Source organism: Nymphalis io, chromosome 2, assembly GCF_905147045.1.
Source record: "Nymphalis io chromosome 2, ilAglIoxx1.1, whole genome shotgun sequence".
NCBI lineage: Eukaryota > Metazoa > Arthropoda > Insecta > Lepidoptera > Nymphalidae > Nymphalis > Nymphalis io.
In genome coordinates this window covers 3,156,031-3,175,292 of record NC_065889.1, presented here as the reverse complement: position 1 = coordinate 3,175,292, position 19,262 = coordinate 3,156,031, and the positions used below count along the sequence as shown (strand labels likewise).

Here is a 19,262-nt window from a genome sequence, read left to right as displayed (position 1 = left end):
GGCGTGTTAATGGCTCGCTGGAAGACGTGCGGCGCGGGAGGTGCGGGCGGCGCGGGCGGCGCGGGCGGCGCGGGCGGCGTGTCGCGCGGCGAGGTGTCGGGCGCCGCGTGCGCCGCGCACGTGTCCCGCCTGGCCGCCACGGCGCTGGTGCGCGCGGGCGCGCCGAAGCACTGCTACAATGTGCTGGCCGCGTTGCTGCCCTACTGGAAGGAAAAGACGTCCAGTGAGTTCGTCATGCTTATAAAATATAGTATGACTATTATCTTGTTTCTTATAAAACTTAAAAATTGTCGCACAGCCTTTTTCTTATATGTAATTCTTAAGTAAATATCAAGTGATAGGCCAAGTATGTAATGAATCAAAAACGTATAACTATATAAAAGTGGGAAGGGATTACAAGCAATGGTATTTAGAGTTATTCTCCGTTTGAGGAGAAGCTTATTCCACCCCGCCGCTTTAATGCGATTGATGAATATACATGTGGCAGATTTTCATCTGTCACAGGTTGCAAGTTGCAGCAGGTTTCCTCACAATGTTTTCCTCCACCGCCTGTACAAGATTAATTATAAACACAAATAAAGGACATGAAAATTTATTAAAATTAAACCCACAATCTTCGATTTAAATTTAGGTTTTATGGCCATTTTAATTACAGTTTTCGAGATTTACGATGATTAATTAGAATTTACGATGTCGAATTTATTTTAGCTTCTAGCACAACGGCTACTGTTCAACAGTTGCTCAAACCACAACCTCTACAACCTCTACCGGACATGCAACCATTCTTTGTCAAAGAATATGTTAAGAGTAAGTAAACAATATTGTATGCACATTCAATAAATTCCAGCCTTGATAATAACATAAAATAACTTGTATGACTTGATTAAAATATGTTAAAGTTTGAAATAATATTCACAGGCCATGCATTTGAGGTGTTTGATAACTATCCCCAACTGGTGATGGAGATGGCTCTGCGGCTGCCTTGCCAAATTCATAAACACTGCGATCCGAAGCACTTTGATGCGCGCTGGCGCATATTACTTTGCGAGTACATGATGAACCAGCAGACACCTCTTAGGTAAATCGTTTAATTAAAATCAGTTTTCAATGTAATTTATATGTAAATAATAGTTAAATATAAAATAAAAGATAAAACAGCTATTTTTATTAAATAGTTGTAAAATTTAATTATTAATGTTTTAATAGAAAACAAGTCCGAAAACTGCTGCTTTTGTTGTGTGGAACACGAGAGCGTTACCGGCAGTTGCGCGACGTACACGCGCTTGACACGCACCTTAATGCAGCGCGTGCGCTGCTCGCCACAGATACGGCCTACGATAAGCTAGTGCGGTTGATGGATCATTTGAAGGTATTTTTTTGCTATGATATCGAAATGTATTTGTTTGTTTATTATTTAGTACACATTAAACAATTTTTTAGATTATTAAATGCGGAGATCACACTAAAACGTCTCTCTCTAAGTCTAAACTCGGGAGCATGGCCATAAAAATAATAATTGTGACTGTGCTTAATTTATAATAATTCAATTTTAAATGAAATGTTTTATATTCTATCGTCGTATCAGGCCTGTGTAGAGATCGTGACGGCGCGCACGGGCAACTGGCAACACACGTGCTTGACGGAGAGGCGTGAGACGCTGGGCTGGCTAGTGGGCATCGCGCGGCGCCTGCACCCGCACGTGGCGCCCACCGTGCTTCAGCTGCTGCAGGCGGCGCTGTGCGCGCCCGCGCCGCCCGCGCCCGCCACGCCGCCCGGCCCGCCGCCCACCGCGCCGCGACCTGGACATGAAAAGGTATTCCATATTTTTAGGTAAAATCTCAGTATTATTATATGTTATTCAATATACTATACATAAGATGATTAAATTTAAACAAAACTATTGTATTGTACATTATCTAATTCTTTATCTTCATTATATTCCTAGAATGCACCTGAGTGGCCGGATCGCGAGCGAAGTACAGAGAGTGATGCCTTTGTGTCCGACGGATCTAAGTTCCAGGAACAGAAAGTTCCGCAACTTGTACAACAAATACTGAAACAGGTAAAATATACAAAATAACTGCGTACCTTTCAGACTCGTAGTCATATAGTCTAATTAATACATTGTTTTAGGTAAATCAAGATGAACTGAAACTCTTTGTAAAGGCATTCCTTTTGGAAACTAATTCAACAGCAGTTCGTTGGCAAGCTCATGCCTTACTTCTCGCTATTTACAAGTAAGTACAGGACTTGTTACTTTTAAAATCCTTAAACTGAGATCATATTTTATATTTATATTAACGTTTTTCTACAGCAATTGTTCACAAACTGAACAAGCTTCGCTTGTTTCTCTGTTATGGGGCTTGTGGCCCACACTACCCCAATATGGACGAAAAGCCGTACAATTCGTCGATCTTCTTGGTTACTTCACATTGAAGACTCCTGACGTAGATAATGAGGTTAGTGCATATATTTTAAATATTATTAAAAATATTTTTCGTTTAAAAAAAATGAAATTTTAATCGTATTTTCTAATTTATTGTTATGTGTATTAAATTGTTTCATTTATAAAAACAATATAAATGAAGTAAGTAACAGTAATTAATTTAAACCAAAAGCATTAGAAAAGTTAACGAATAATGATAATATTCCCGTACAGAAATACATCGGCAGTGCTGTGGAACTGCTCCGCAATCAGAACCAGCTGCTATCGTCTCACGGTAACTCTGCGCTGTATGCAGCGCTAGGCGCATACGTGGAGCTGGACGGGTACTTCCTGGAGTCCGAGCCGTGCCTCGTCTGCAACAATCCGGAGGTTCCTATGGCGACCATCAAACTCCCAACTATTAAGGTTTGTAAATGATTGCCTTCTATATTACGATTAATGTACTCAGTTCTTCTATGAAGGACTGGTATGTTATTATTTATTCTGGGCACTTCTATTTGAATATTCTTTCATCAATAATATCAAATGTTTAAAATTAACATATGATTAATAAAATTTTCGATGATGTTTTCATCAATGCGATTTTAAAATACAATATTATAAACGATATTGTAATTAAAATATAAATATATATAATAACTAATTGTGTCATTGCCATTTAAAAAAATATCTAAAAAGTAAAAACATTGTGATTGATTCTAATGATACCATAATAATAATATAATAAATTCAAATCGGTTCAGGCATTTAAAAGTTCTAAACTCACATACATATACATACATAAACCCTGAAAATTTTAAACTGCTTTTTTGAACAGTTGTGTAAATTTTTACAGTCAGGATTGAATTTTTTTTTAAATTATTTTGATCAATAAACAAAAACGATTACTGTTTTAACTATATACAATGTATTGTATTAGTATAGATAATTGATTGCATGTAATAAATGTGCTTATAAATATAAAATAAACATTATCTCACAGAATGTATGATAAATGTGAACAGTGTAGTTAAAAGTGTTAGCACGCTTAGTATTGTGTATTTTGCATGATCGATGTCAAGTAGAAGTCGCACGTTACCGCTGTTATGTATGTCCTTGCTTCTACCAAATAAGAGCTAATCGCATATAACTGGCGCAGATCGACTCGAAGTTCACGACAACGACGCAGATCGTGAAGCTGGTGAACAGTCACATGATAAGTCGGATCAGTCTGCGCATCGGCGACATCAAACGAAGCAAGATGGTACGCGTCATAAACTTCTACTACAACAACCGAACCGTACAGGCTGTGCAGGAGCTCAAGAACAAGCCCAGTAAGTAAATGCGTCAGAAAAATGATTGAAATAGTCGATTGTCGTTTTTTTTTTTTTGTATAATTTATTATTCGTATATTTTTAATATTCTGTGATAAATGTATTAGTTCAGTGTGTATTAGTTGAGTGTTATATTATTTATTTATTTTTACTCATTACTAAAATAAGGCCACATAGGATTACAATTTTATAATACGAAGTCTGAGAAAAAAATAAAAGTAAATACACATAGTATAACTATTAATGTTTACAGTAAAAAAAAACCATTCTTGCTTAATATTAATGCGAGAAAATCGTATGCGTGTGTGTGCGCGCGCGCGGTTATAGTCGGTTTTGTTTATTTGCGCGTGCGTCGCCTTTCTGTCCTATTAGACGGTTGTTACATCCACAAAATAACTAGAAATGTTGCTTTCTTTAAAATTTCATCTAAACTATTTTTATTCTGTGATGGGGATAGTCCTAAAATGATAAACAATTTAAATAATTTGTGTTTCTAATATTTATAATTGGTTTACAGGTATGTGGCACAAGGCTAAGCGTGTTCAGCTTCAGTCGGGTCAATCCGAAGTGCGCGTTGATTTCCCTCTTCCGATCGTGGCCTGTAATCTCATGATGGAGTATGCAGACTTTTATGAAAATCAACAAGCAACTGGTACATAAAATTTGCTAAAAATGTTATAATTACATGTAAATGTATATATATTTTTGGTATTATATTACTTTTAATGTTTCTTTAAAAGGCGAATCCCTGCAATGCCCGCGTTGCTCTCAGTCAGTACCAGCTAATCCAGGAGTATGTGCTAATTGCGGTGAAAATGTGTTCCAGTGTCACAAATGCCGGTCAGTAAGCTGATAATCTTACCAGTGTTATTTTTTGTATCAATGGTTGCTAGAATAGGAGGTATTTGCGTTTAATATTTAAATTTACTAATAATGAAATGTTATTTCTAGTGCTATAAATTACGACGAGAAAGATCCGTTCCTCTGTCACGCTTGTGGGTTCTGCAAGTACGCAAAGTTCGACTACACATTGACAGCGCGCCCCTGCTGCGCCGTGGACACCATAGAGAACGACGAGGAACGCAAGAAAATGGTACAGACCATTGGCGCTCTGCTCGACAGGGCTGATAGAGTCTACCGACAACTCATTGCTAATAAGCCCATACTGGAGGTATGTAATTTAAAAAAAAAATCTTAGATAATATGTTAAAGGTATTAGCAATTTCATTATATGTGTCTAAAGATTATTTTATTTTTATTAATTAAGTAAATATACATTTACTTAAACTGCACGCATTAAATCTTATAATGTGACATACGTATGTATAAGATTTAATGCATTCCTGGTATACAAAATTGTACCAATAATATATTTTAATAATAGAATAATGGAAATATTTAAATTAAAGAAATCCTAGTTGTAATATCTGTAGGATTTTTATTGTGTAATGAGAAAATTAAACCCAACTATTCAAATTGGATTATACTTTTTTCAACAGTCACTGGTGCATAAAATAAGCGAGCACCGCGTTGAGGGCCGAGCAGACGAGAACTGCAACGGCGGAGGCGGATCCTTCGGCGGCGTACAGATAAATCGCGTCATACAGACACTGGCGCACAAATACTGCGTCGAAAGCAAGGGACACTTCGAGGACCTCTCCAAGATCATACAGAAAGTGCTCGCCTGCAGGTGCGTGCGATCATATCTCTCTTATAGTATTTACAATTACAAAAATGTGAAAAATATATTAATTAATATTATGCTTTTGTAGAAAAGAGTTGGTGGCCTACGACAGATCGCAAAGTGAACAACTCGAAGGAGATACTTTACCAGTGTACGCCGGCTTAGTACAGAACTATGATGGCGATGTTACAAAAGGTATGCTAATCAAACATAATGATGATATGTTTGTAACTACATCTGGCCAATACTTATATTTATTTATATTATTTATTAAAAATAAACAAGAAAAATAATAAGGCAGTAGTGGGCTAGTAAAGAGTGATAAACCATTATAGGTTATTATATAATTATAAATAAATAAAACTATATTTTAGATTTTTAAAAGCAGATATATCGTTTTTAAGTACTACATGACCGCGATCGCTTACCGAAGCCGATAAAGGTCCATGAGTTCCGAGTTAGTTTTTCAATTAGTTCAAGTATCGTACTTCCCCCAGAGAGCGGCGGCGCGTGCTACGGCTGCTCGCTGGCGTGCGCCGAGCAGTGCCTCACGCTGCTGCGCGCGCTGGCCTCGCAGCGCGAGCACCGCGCGCGCCTCGTGCGCTTCGGCCTCGTGCACGAGCTCGTGCACCACAACCTGCACCGCGGCACGCCGCAGGTACGGTTGTATTACTATTATCGAGACACGCATCTCGCGTCACATTAGGCCCCATAGTGAAAGACGGCAGTGGCCTTGTCCATAATCTGACCGACGATACCTTACTTAAATGAATTACTAGATAGCGTGCTTTGACTTTGAATATTAATTTTCTTTGTTTTAGTGTCAAGACGAAGTTCGCTCTCTCATCTGCTTAGTGACTCGCGATAATCTTCCTGCTACGAAGCAATTATGCTATTTGCTGTCGCAAAGAATTACACTATCACTGATGGGCCACGCTGCTTCACAGGATCATAATAACTCGGTGAGTTACGTCATAACTATGTTTTAATTTTATGCTAGTACTAAAACTTAGCTCACATAAATATTTTCTGTTTTAGGTACGGCCTTTGGTACTATTGCTAGGTGCATTAGTTAAAGTTCAAGATTCTGTGGAATGTTGGGAAGTAAGATTGCGTTGCGTTGTCAAGCTATGGGTTTGGTAAGTAAATATTTCTTTATAATATACTTAATAATAATACTGATGGTAGGGCTTTGTGCTAGCTCGTCTGGGTAGGTACCACCCACTCATCAGATATTCTACCGCAAAACAGCAATACTTGATATTGTTGTGTTCCGGTTTGAAGGGCGAGTGAGCCAGTGTAATTACAGGCACAAGGGACATAAAATCTTAGTTCCCAAGGTTGGTGGCGCATTGGCTATAAACGATGATTGACATTTCTTACAATGCCAATGTCTAAGGGCGTTTGGTGAACATTTACCGTCAGGTGGCCCATATGCTCGTCCACCTTCCTATTCTATAAAAAAATATAATATATATGTTAACAAAAGTTTAAACATAACAATTTTAATCCTTGTTAAGGTGCTGTCCTCAACTGACAGAAATTGTAGGCATACCACCAGCAGCTACAGCCATACTAAAATCTGAGGCACTATCTGGAATACCAGGAATTAACACCTCTTCGCCTAATTGTAAGTATGACTAAAATGTATTTAGTTAAAAAGGACTGAATTAGGAAAAAAAATAAAGAATTTTGACCTGGAAATTGTTAAGTCAATCGAGGTAAACTAGTGAGGAGCAAAGTACTGAATAAGTCGTTTGACGAATGAACTCTCTAAGTAAAGACTAATATATTTTATTATAATAAACATAAAATAACATTTTAATGGATATAATCTTTATTTTCATTTTTTATTAAACTTTATTTATATTTCTTAATTATATTCTTCATTTAAATCATTACGTTAAAAACACTACAACTTCCTAATACCATATAGCGCACCAGTTCGCGCTGCAGCAGGTGGCGCTGCCGTGCCTGCGCTACATGCAGGAGCTCATGGTGCCGGCCGCTCCCGCGCCCGCCCCCGACGAACAAGGGAAGGATGCTAAGGTATCTTATTTATTAGTCATATTATGCTTTATTATTGTGACTGCCTCGTTGGTCTACTGGCTAGATATAAGGCCGCAAATCCAAAGGTCCTGGGCTTAAATCCCAGGTCGGGCCAATAAAAAGTTATTGGATTTTTAGGTCCAAAATTCTCAGTAGCAACCCGGAGTCTAGAAGTTGGAAGTGTGCACACTTCTGTGCTTCGGAAAGCAAGTAAAGCCGTTGGTCCTGCGCCTGAACTCGTTCCGGTCGTGTCGGATTGTCTTCCCATCGGATTATGAGTAATAGGGAATAGAGTGCACCTCTGTTTACGCAGACACTTGCGCAGTTGGATAATCTCTCTTGAGATGAGCCGCCGTGGCCGAAATCGGTTAGGTGGATATAATGCTTTGTTACTTGGTGGTGGTGGTGGTGATAGATACCACACCCACTCAGCACATATTCTACCGCTAAATAGCAATACTTAGTATTGTTGTGTTCCGGTTTGAAGGATGAAAAAATCTGTATTACTTATATATTAATGGAAGTACTTGATCAAACATCGCTTACAACTAAGTAACATTTTCTGAGCTAGTGTTTTCACATCTTTTTAGATTACATTAATTGTTAAATACATAAGCATGATTATTATTCAACAGGAATCTACCCAGCCTACAGCACCACCACCGATTGTCCTACAGGCAAACACTGGCAACTTGGTGGTAGACTTATCCGCGTGGCTCGCTGGAAGAGTACCACACAACCAATGGAGAAAACTGGTGGCTAAGAACGAAATACCACCAGCTGATACCACTCTACCGACGCGCGATCTACATCTCGCTCACAAGTATTTGGGCAAATGGAAGGAAAAGGTATCTCAAATATTGTACAATATTTCATACAAATATATAACGTTATTTCAATATTATTTTTATACGAAAGTAGATATTACGGACAGGATATTTACTTCACATCCACGACAAATAATACGCGTTAAATTTAAATGACATATAACTTAACAAGAACATAAAAAGTCACTCGTGTCACGTCAGTACTCTAAAATCTTTTGTACTAAAATCTTCGAGACGCGCTGCATCTACAGTGATTGTAGTAGTTCAACATTACACCCAAAACATGGCCGGTAATGTCATTATCTCAAACACTCTTCTACGTTCGATACTTACTTGCGTCCCAATCGCTCAATACAGTAATACTGTAATAAATTTACACCGAAGATATCTCGCAGTGTAAAATAAAGTTAGAGATATCAAACAGAGAGTCAACCAGGTCTAAGCAGAATGGTGTCTGCAATGTCCAGTGATACTCATTATTTCGGGTATGGTGTATGAGACTATGAATGACTGATTGTGTACTTCCAGATGCTGTTATCGCATGGCATGCGTACAATATCGCTGGACGAGGGCGGCTGGCTGCGACCTATTATGTTTGACCCCAGCTCGCGTATCGCACGTGACACCGCTTGCCAGATGGTCAAATCGCTCTGTGACTCTTACGATAGGACGAAAGCGGTATGAACATATCTTTATTCAGCTTTTAGTTAAATTTATAAATATATGTATGTGAATATTTGTGAATGACTATTGTATTTATTATAGTTATATTAACCAAAACTTTCAGTTTCATCATTAACCAAAACTTTCAACCTTACTTCATTTAATAAAGAATTTATAATTTTTTGAATGTATAATAATTGTTAACAATTATCTGGATAATAAATCCTAATTTATATTGTGATTTATGAAAAGCAAGGAGACCTGAAGTAACTTTGAATATTCTTCACAGGTGCTAATATTGTTGACGAGCTTCTTACCCGAAGTTGGATCAGCTGGTGAAGCGAGCGAGCAATTCCTGCTCCTCTATCAAAGTAAGTATATCACTGATATGAAAAAAGCATTTAGAAAAAATGTTACGGAATGTTACTAAATATTTGGAATTTGTTTAAAGGTCTAGCGTCGGAAGCTCCGTGGAAACAATTTCTGGCACTGCGCGGCGTACTGCAACAAATAGCCGATTTGATGACCAAAGAGATCGAACAGCTACATCGTCTCGAAGAAACAACGCTTACTTCTGACCTGGCTCAAGGTAATAAGACACTTTGTATTTACAATTAGTATTTATGTTATTTTATTTTTATGACAGTATTAGACAATAACTAAAAAGTTATTATGTAATTTTGTCATAAAAATGCAATATGAGCACCCGAAATGAAAGGATTTCTAAGGTTGTAGGTCGGGTGAAGGTCTAATCGAACAGAAATAAAACATATGTGTATTATCCAACCAGGCTACGCCCTGAAGCGGCTCACAGAGCTGCTGGCCATGTTCCTGGAGGAGGCGGGCGCGCGGCGCGCCTACAAGACGCGGCTGGTGGGCGCCGTGCTGGGCGGGTACCTGTCGCTGCGCCGCCTTGTTGTGCAGCGCACGCGCCTCACCGACGACACGCAGGAGAAGCTACTCGAGCTGCTTGAGGAGATGACCACTGGTAACTCAATCACACGGACACCTCACACCGGGTTGCCGCTGTCTTTAAATATAAATTGTATATTGAAATATTGCAAACTTTTACATTGGATATGTTCTAGGCACGGAAGCGGAAACTGCAGAATTCATGACGGTCTGCATCGAGACGGTGCAGAAGTACCCGCTTCACGATTATAGAACGCCGGTCTTTATATTCGAACGACTCTGTTCTATCATCTACCCCGAAGAGAACGACGTTGGCGAGTTCTTCTTGACGTTAGAAAAGGACCCTCAGCAGGAAGACTTCTTGCAGGTTAGTACTTCACTCTTAACACTACTTCTACACTTACATCTATGAATTTATATCTATCACGATGTAGTTTTTTTACTTATTTGGAGAAATAAATCGTTAGGAATCTAACTATTGGCATAGAATTATACATTAAATTCTAACTATTTGTTAGTACTTTTATTCTATTCAAATCTATTCATTTGTAATTTCCCTTTTTTTCTATGTGCATAAATCAATTCTTTTATTATTAAAAATAGAGAAAATAATGTTATATTGTAATCTAGGGTCGCATGTTGGGCAATCCATACTCATCTCTCGAACCAGGCATGGGTCCACTTATGCGGGACGTGAAGAACAAGATATGCACGGATTGTGAGCTGGTTGCCTTGCTGGAGGACGACAATGGTATGGAGCTGCTGGTGTGTAACAAGATTATGTCACTCGATTTGCCTGTTAAGGAGGTATATAAAAAGGTAAGTCTATTGATTATTAACTTATTACTGTGAGGTGAATTCCAGTGAATGGTGACGCGAACGAGTTGAATGCCATCCTGAGTAGATAAAGTTGTTATCAATCCATTAGTTGTCAATAAATTATTCATATATAATATTAGATGCGTGGGAAGTATTAATTCGCAGATATTAGTTTATATCTTGTTTTAAATACTAATAAAGTAATTACATATCATGTCTAAATACTGGTGGTAGGGCTTTGTGCAACCTCGTCTGGGTAGATACCACCCACTCATCAGATATTCTAACGCAAAACAGCAGTACTTAGTATTGTTGTGTTCGGGTTTGAAGGGTGAGTGAGCCAGTGTAATAACAGGCACAAGGGACATAACATCTTAGTTCCCGAGGTTAGTGGCGCATTGGCTATGTAAGCGATGGTTGACATTTCTTACAATGCTAATGTCAAAGGGCGTTTGGTGACCACTTACCATCAAGTGGCCCATATGCTCGTCCGCCTTCCTATTCTATAAAAAGAAATTGAATATAATTTTATCTCAAATAAAAAAATACAATAACTTGCGACAGGTGTGGTGCACGTCCGGAGAGGGGGTGGACGCGATGCGCGTAGTTTACCGTATGCGCGGTTTGCTCGGAGATGCGACTGAAGAGTTCGTGGAGGCCCTCAGTCAAACCAACGCGGAAACAGTGGACGACGAGCAAGTGTATCGCATGGCGAACGTACTCGCCGACTGTGGTAAGTGGTGTCATGGAGGATGCTTAATCTACTGACGAATTTTAAATATGTTTATTCCTTTTTAATGACATATGACCTAGTGACTTGGCTGTTGACTTATTTTAATATCATGTTATTTTTTATTAATTTACAAATTATATAAACTAACAGCGTGCCAAATTGTAATTCGTGCAGGTGGCCTGGAAGTGATGCTGCAGCGCCTGGCGGCCATCGGTCGCGTGGGCTGCGCGCGCTCGCTGGTGGGCACGCTGCTGCGGCTGCTGGCGCTGTGCGCGCGCGTGCGGCGCTGCGTGCGCGTGCTGACGCGGCCCGAGGCGCGCGCGCTGCCCGTGCTGCTGCACGCGCTCAGCCTCGCCGCCGCCGACGAGCGCGAGATGCAGAGGGCGCCCTTAGTCTACCAGCTACTTGAGGTCATTTCTATTTTATATTAAACAATCTCCAACTCATTAACATTTTACAATATACTTTACGAAATATTGCGTGCTGTGCCATCGTTTAAAGTCAAATGATAAATGATTTGACGATGTTTTCATATATTTACAGATAATGGAGCGCATTCTTTCCGTCGCAGCTAGCGAAAGTCTCGAATCATTTTTACAATTCTCACTCACATTCGGCGGACCGGAGCACGTGCAAGCTCTACTCAATTGCACTGAATGTCCAGGTGAGATATCACAATATTAACGCCATAAATACACGTATAAAAATACGAAAACTGTAAACTTTTTTTTTTCAACAGGGATTCGAAACAATTCAGTTGCTCTCGGACATCTCACTCGTGTACTTGCCGCGTTAGTTTACGGCAACGATCTCAAGATGGCAATGTTAGTGGATCACTTTAAGCCTGTACTGGACTTTAACCGACTGGATTCTGAACAGTGGAGCGATGAGGAGTTCCGCATGGAGCTGTTCTGCGTGCTCTGCGCTAATATAGAACGCAATTCCATCGGTGGCACGCTCAAAGATTACTTAATATCGCTAGGCATAGTTCGTGATGCCTTGGAGTATATTGTGGTTAGTGAAAATCTCTATTTATATGATTTTTTATATTCAATTTCATATGCGGTTTCAATTACTTTAGCTCTCGTAACGAATTTAATGAGAATATTTTATTTCAATCCATTCCAACATCGATTCATAATTTTATGAATCTGCACACATACAGTCGGAGTCGGTGTGTGTCTGTACGTTTTATACACGGTGGTGTTAGCGCCATTAACCTGAATACGTCACGTACAAATGCATTTAAATAAGCGAAATACTTGTCGAATCGAAGAAATTCATGATTATAACTTTCTATGTTTTGAGTTAAAGTTGATACGATTTTAGAGAGCGTCTTTGTGTGATTGTCAGGCATCTGTCGGTAGATTCGTCTGTGTCATGCAGCGTGTCAAGTACACATTTAAAACCGGACACGATATGTGCTGATAGATATGAATCGAGCTTAAGACTTGATTGAGAAACAAATATTTATTCCAACATTTATTATATGCGAATAAAATAAATTGAATAACTGTATTATACTGGACATTTGAGTGTCCTAAAAAGCTTTTACTATTCTAACTAGCAATATTTTTTGTATATAGAAACACGCGCCGTGTGTAAAACCGACTCTCGTGTGCACGGACTCGGACGAGCTAAAAGAGTTCATCAGTCGGCCGGCACTGAAGTACATCCTGCGCTTCCTCACCGGGCTCGCCGCAGACCACGAACCTACCCAGGTAGAGTTACCTTATTACACCACGGATTCAATTTTCACTCATGACAATGTAAATAAGTAAAAAAATTAATTGTACAAGCTTAATACAAAATAAGGATATACAATTAAATAAATTTTACATACATCTGTAAATAGTTTAATTATAATTTATTATAATTTTATATAATTCTGTAAATTACAATCAAAATAACTTTATATTTTTTTAATAGATGCTAGTATGCGAGAGAGTTATTCCGATCGTACATCGCTTAGAGCAAGTATCGTCCGGAGAACACGTTGGTTCTCTCGCAGAGAACTTACTGGAAGCTTTACGTTCTCAACCGCAATGCGCCGCTAAGGTCCAACAAGTGCGCGACTTTACTAGACAGGTCAGTTATATAAGTTTGAATGTATTGTTTTCTTTTTTTTTAAATTATTGCTAATTCAGTGGTTTTTATTTAAACAGTCATTCAATTGCTACATAAACGTTTGATCGTGCCAGTAAGCGATATCATTTTAACTACTACATTAAAACTCATGCCTAAATAATATTTGTTCGTCGATCAGGAGAAGAAACGTCTAGCGATGGCGGTGCGCGAGCGCCAGCTGGGCGCGCTGGGCATGCGCAGCAACGAGCGCGGCCAGGTCACGGCGCAGTGCAGCCTCACGCAGCAGGTGGCCGACTTGGCCGAGGAGGCGGGCGCCGTCTGCTGCATCTGCCGCGAGGGGTACAAGTACCAACCCACCAAGGTTCGTGTGTAGAACCTATCATGCTATTCACACGTTCTTTTTTCTTAAAACATTAGAATAACTATATATATTTAAAAAAAAAATGAAATGAAAAATAACAATATACCCATATCTTGTTCAAATGTTTTTTCTAGGTTTTCAAGTACTGATGATTTTCGTTTAAAACAATTAGTCGTGCCGTAGTATTACGTTTTTTTTAAATATAAAAGTATAAAGTAGATTTTCTTAAATATATGAATCCTAATTTACCTTAGATTTTCCTTTCAATTATTAGTAAATAATATGTCTTCTGTAATAAAGGAAAATTGGAATGTTATTTATATCTCGATCCAAATTAGATAGTACAAGATGAGAATGTTACGTCAGATGTAATATTTTAAGCGATCTTTCTTATCGTAATTATTATTATTATAAACATTGTTATTATTATTATTATATTATTAATTATTAGTATATTATTATAAATTCTATATTTATCGTATTTGTTAAAACTCTTCGTAAACCATTACCATATTTTAATGTGTGATTGCAAACCCGCAGGTGCTCGGTATCTATACCTTCACAAAGCGCTGCCCAGTGGAGGAGTATGAGGCGCGCGCGCGGAAGACGCTGGGCTACACCACGGTCTCGCATTACAACATCGTGCACGTCGAGTGCCACATGGCTGCCGTCAGGCTGGCTCGCGCTAGGTAATAAATAACTTCTATTTATATTAAATGAGTTTACAAGAAAATACGTGACTTTAGCAGATTTGTAAAATTAATAAACAATCTTTTCTTATTTGTAATATTGCTTTAGAGATGAGTGGGAGAGCGCGGCATTGCAAAACGCTTCGACAAGATGCAACGGTCTCCTACCTCTGTGGGGGCCGTACGTACCAGAGTCTGCGTTTGCATCTTGTCTTGCTAGACATACAACATATTTGCAGGTATTTGTTTCATATGTACTTAATTATTATAGAACTGATATTCCTGTCCATGTCCAAGGATCCACGTCCTGGGATATGCCCATGTTACTTCTACGTAAAATTTCGATAAAACAGACAGAGTTACTTTTCCAGTAATAAATAGTATAGACAATTTTATAATTTCATTCGTCGTATATTAAAAAAATATGTTTTGCTTTATTGATCTTATTAATTATAACATTGAGTGGTCATTCGCCTACATAAGGTAATTAATATTAAATAATTTCATAGGAGTGCACCGGTCATCGTGACATCGGTCATAGTTGCACAGTGCACGACTTGAAGTTGCTACTCTTGCGTTTCGCACGCGGCCTCAGCTTCCACAACGACACGGGAGGCGGCGGCCCGCTCTCGAACATGCAGTTGGTGCCGGCGCTCATGCACATGGCCCTCTACGTCATCAACACGTAAGTTATTACCATCCTTCTTATATAATCGCAAATAGAAGTAGGACTCGTAAAAAATAATTTTGCAATTAAAATATATGAACTTTTATAGTGATTCAGGCCTTGACCAGATTGCAGCTTGTTTTGTATTGCTATTTGTGCATTTCTAACATCCACTTTACATAGGACCCGCGTGGCTGCCCGTGAGGTCTCGGCACTGGAAGCGAGCCTCGCCTGGCCGCCGCCGCGTGTTCTAGAATCGGCACTGGATGCAGATGGCCCGCTGTACTTCCTCACGCTCATGCTGCTGCTGTATCCTCATGCTAAGTATGTCTAATTCAATAGTAATAACCGGATTGCATATATTATACACGTGTATATCTAATGTATCAATACCAAACTAAAAACAAAGAAATACTATGTCGGAGCATATTCTCAATGTGTCCGTGTGGTCACTCAGATGGCGCTCGCTGCGCTCGGACATGATCAAGCGTATGCTGCTGCTGGGCCACGTGCGCGACGTGACGCGCGGCGGGCCAGCCGTGCGCGCGCTCACGGCCGAGCAGCGCGCGCCGTGCTCGTGGCCCGAGTACAAGCCCTACGTCGTGTTCGTCGCGCTCATAGACCAGCTCTACACTGTCATGTTCAAGGTCAGTGAACAAATAAACTGCAACAAGCCGCTTATTATTATACCATTTGTCCTTGGTCCTTACCACATTGAAGGTAGTCTAACATTTGGCCAATTTGTCGCTGTTCTCATCCTTGCAAATTTTTTTTAACTGAAATGATCTCACATTATGCTAATATCAGTCTCGTAATAATTTTACTTTTTTTGTGATTATAATTCATCTCGTGCTTTACGGTGAAGGAAAACATCGTGAGGAAACCTGCATGTGTCTAATTTCACTGAAATTCTGCCACATGTGAATTCTACCAACCCGCATTGGAGCAGCGTGGTGGAATAAGCTCCAAACCTTCTCCTCAAAAAGAGGAGAGGAGGCCTTTAGCCCAGCAGTGGGACATTCACAGGCTGTTACAGTTACAGTTACAGTTTAATAATTTTACTAGCCTTGAATTGATATTATTTTTAGAATGCAACAGTCAACATTGCCAACATTGTCTAACATATTATACCACAGTACGCAATCTCAACATACTAGCATTTTATTACTAAATATGAGAAAGAGTTTATATATAATTATATAGTGCTAAGTATAATATTTTTAGCCGTTGTAAATACATATACTTTAGTTGACTTACTTTATAAATTTACTGTCTACTTTTTTAATGTGTTAATTAACAAATTATATAACCGTAGAACGTGAACGCGACTACAGTGGAGCAGTGGCCGATAAAGTTGGCCGAGTACATCCGACACAACGACGAAGCAAACGCGAAGGCGGCGGAGCGCGTTGTGACGACACTGACAGACGAGCTGCTGCCGTGCGACTCGTTCGTGGAATTCTGCGACGCGGCCGGCTTGCTGGAAGACATCCCCGACCCCGACGCCTTTCTCCGGGCGTTGCTGGACGAGCAACCTTGAGGAAGGCCTTTCGCGCCCTACTGCCTCAGCTACAACGGCTGCATAGCCTGTTGAACATAGACGGCGCCGAATTTAACATGTGAAACACGTAGACAATCGTTGGACTATTTACATATAACAGTATCCGTAAACATTTATAAAATTTCAGTAATCACTCTTCGTATATTAACATATATTCCTGTTTATCACGATTTTGGCGCTTGAAATGTATTTGCTTGTTTGACTTTAATAAATAAATAGTTTTTCGCTTCTATAAAGGTGTTTTACTCACACATTTATTATAGCATCATCATTATTAAAATAAATATATATTATTATGTTAAGTTTATTCGGTATTCAGGCGAGGAGAATACTTCCAGTAATTCAACCAATAAGTTTGTGATAGCTCTCGATGTCACCGCTTAACTGTGACATCGATTCTATCGCAAAGAAGTTTGGCAACTTCTTTCTTTGTCGCATACATTGAGTACATGTCATTTGCGTTGATTTTCCTTGGCACGTTAGTCTAAGGAACCGCCTGTGCGACTGGGCTATTAGCAAATAGCAATAGCCCTGCAAGAGAAACCAAACTGTTCATAGCCAGACGTTCTGTTGTAGGAAATCTGGTAGTCGGTGCATATTTCGGAAGGATTTAGTGCTCACAAATCTGTTCATATTCTTTAAATTCTGTCGCATGGTACCATCGGCTTTTGGGACCGTCAATATTGTTCATACAAAACTTGTGGACGTTGCAACAACCTCTAGGACGTTTTTCGATGTCATTTGCAAAATAATCTTTGACATCGCTTTTGAATCTTTGGTTACGAATAGGCTTCGCATGTCGGGTAAAACAAGTGGAACCTCCGCTTGTTTTTTTTTGTAAGAAGGAATGCGGGAACCTTCTATAATACTAAGCAGTATCATTGGTGCTCCCATTCCATCGATATAATGTATCAATTCGCCCGCCTTGAAGTCGTCAATATTTTCCTCTTTTTTCCTCCCCTGAGGTAGTTAAATCTTGATGGTCTCTTTCTGTTTCTTTTAATGGGCTCGTCGATCGCGTTTTGGTGACCTTCACGTTGTCGAACCACTCACGTACATTTTGTGCGAGTACTTTTGTTTGCGCTATTACCAAATCCCTGCGAGGGATGGTTATAACTGTAGTCCTGCGAGTGCGAGATACACGTGGCTTGGTGCAACATGAGAAATATCCGACGAGGGTGGTGGAGGGAGTGAAATTCACTACTAGTGGGGTAGTTGTTTCACCTTCCATTTGCGAAGCTGATTTAAAACTATTTGTCGGTTTCGACACAGGAATAAACGCTTTTTTAACTCCTAACACAGCTATAGGCTAAGCAAGTATAAACACAGTTATACAAGTATCTGACTTACTGCTTTTTTTCTACGAAATATTCACACTCAAACTTATTTCACACAATTAATATTTAGCAGCACACAATTAATATTTAGCACTCAGCGAAAAAATTTACCCTAATTACTAGTTGCAAGTTGACTATGCCACTATGACACATTGTAGGAGAAGACCGAGAGAAACAGCTATACAACTGAGTGAAAGAAAGTGAAAATAAAGCGGAACTCAAGTAGGCACCTCTCAATTTTTGTTTAATGGTTGTTTTCTTAATGGAGGGTAAGGAGGACTATCTGTGTATAAAATAGTGTCCAGTAGATACACGCCAGAAAAGAGTGAAAAAAATAATAGTGTCCACCACCAGTTAATTATCTGGACCGGACCTTTCTAGAATAACAAGCTGAATTCAGACGTACTTTTATGTAATACGCCACAAACCCAGTTTGAAAAAAAAATCTTTCTTACTAAATAAATCATACGAATTACGATAAAACAAGAATACATTATAACTTAACATGACGGCCACCCAAACACATTAATAAATACAAAAACACAAAATTACATTTCACTATTTAATTTATTGAGGCGACATTGCCGATTATTACACTTAACAAAGGTCCAAGATAATCCAATAGGATTAGCCTAGCTGGAATTCAGGCTGTACTGGATGTACCTAATCATTATTCTGTTTGTTGGTTATTTATTTATTTCATTATGTTATGTTTTTATACACTAAGTTTTATATACTAGATCAAATACATCATGTTTGTAAATATTTTTTCTTTTTGTAAAATAAATTTAAATTGTAAAAAATATGATTATAAAGACGAATGTGTTTTGAAATTTTTCATTATTTTGAATTAAATTAAAATGTCAATTCACATACTATTGAAAATCGGATATCGATAGGATATTCCTTGTGGCTTGTGTGTAAATTTTTAGCGCGAAGTTAGGGTGCTCCGGACATGCAGTTACGTTGTTGTTGATTGTTTACTTTTAATTGTAGATAGATAGTTATTTGTATATTCTTTTTTAAAAGACCATTTTCACTTCTGGTCTGTAAGCAAATATAATAGGTACCCAAAAAATGTGGAATTTCTTTTTCAGTAACCTTGTAAGCAAT

General features: G+C 38.9%; 1 protein-coding gene across 5 annotated transcripts in view; it reads left to right on the top strand.

Annotated features, from left to right (window-relative positions):
- Positions 1–17,042, top strand: part of LOC126775285 (E3 ubiquitin-protein ligase UBR4) — a 40,791-nt gene extending 23,749 nt beyond the window's left edge. For 4 of the 5 annotated variants that reach the window (XM_050497107.1, XM_050497125.1, XM_050497142.1 and 1 more), the window contains 40 exons: positions 2–223; positions 709–807; positions 919–1,078; positions 1,207–1,369; positions 1,586–1,813; positions 1,946–2,062; positions 2,134–2,237; positions 2,315–2,459; positions 2,660–2,851; positions 3,585–3,759; positions 4,277–4,411; positions 4,500–4,599; positions 4,711–4,930; positions 5,259–5,449; positions 5,532–5,638; positions 5,941–6,101; positions 6,265–6,405; positions 6,482–6,582; positions 6,964–7,073; positions 7,380–7,492; positions 8,128–8,340; positions 8,848–8,997; positions 9,272–9,353; positions 9,434–9,571; positions 9,773–9,970; positions 10,071–10,261; positions 10,525–10,713; positions 11,278–11,446; positions 11,621–11,856; positions 11,990–12,110; positions 12,186–12,460; positions 13,033–13,167; positions 13,376–13,534; positions 13,713–13,895; positions 14,436–14,584; positions 14,694–14,823; positions 15,094–15,269; positions 15,435–15,575; positions 15,709–15,898; positions 16,567–17,042. In XM_050497107.1, the coding sequence (XP_050353064.1) occupies positions 2–223; positions 709–807; positions 919–1,078; positions 1,207–1,369; positions 1,586–1,813; positions 1,946–2,062; positions 2,134–2,237; positions 2,315–2,459; positions 2,660–2,851; positions 3,585–3,759; positions 4,277–4,411; positions 4,500–4,599; positions 4,711–4,930; positions 5,259–5,449; positions 5,532–5,638; positions 5,941–6,101; positions 6,265–6,405; positions 6,482–6,582; positions 6,964–7,073; positions 7,380–7,492; positions 8,128–8,340; positions 8,848–8,997; positions 9,272–9,353; positions 9,434–9,571; positions 9,773–9,970; positions 10,071–10,261; positions 10,525–10,713; positions 11,278–11,446; positions 11,621–11,856; positions 11,990–12,110; positions 12,186–12,460; positions 13,033–13,167; positions 13,376–13,534; positions 13,713–13,895; positions 14,436–14,584; positions 14,694–14,823; positions 15,094–15,269; positions 15,435–15,575; positions 15,709–15,898; positions 16,567–16,791 (6,434 nt within the window). In that variant the 3' untranslated portion in view covers positions 16,792–17,042. The remainder of the gene's footprint in view (position 1; positions 224–708; positions 808–918; positions 1,079–1,206; positions 1,370–1,585; positions 1,814–1,945; positions 2,063–2,133; positions 2,238–2,314; positions 2,460–2,659; positions 2,852–3,584; positions 3,760–4,276; positions 4,412–4,499; positions 4,600–4,710; positions 4,931–5,258; positions 5,450–5,531; positions 5,639–5,940; positions 6,102–6,264; positions 6,406–6,481; positions 6,583–6,963; positions 7,074–7,379; positions 7,493–8,127; positions 8,341–8,847; positions 8,998–9,271; positions 9,354–9,433; positions 9,572–9,772; positions 9,971–10,070; positions 10,262–10,524; positions 10,714–11,277; positions 11,447–11,620; positions 11,857–11,989; positions 12,111–12,185; positions 12,461–13,032; positions 13,168–13,375; positions 13,535–13,712; positions 13,896–14,435; positions 14,585–14,693; positions 14,824–15,093; positions 15,270–15,434; positions 15,576–15,708; positions 15,899–16,566) is intronic. The other variant, XM_050497133.1, reaches the window with a different exon arrangement.
- The last annotated feature ends 2,220 nt before the right edge of the window (positions 17,043–19,262 follow it).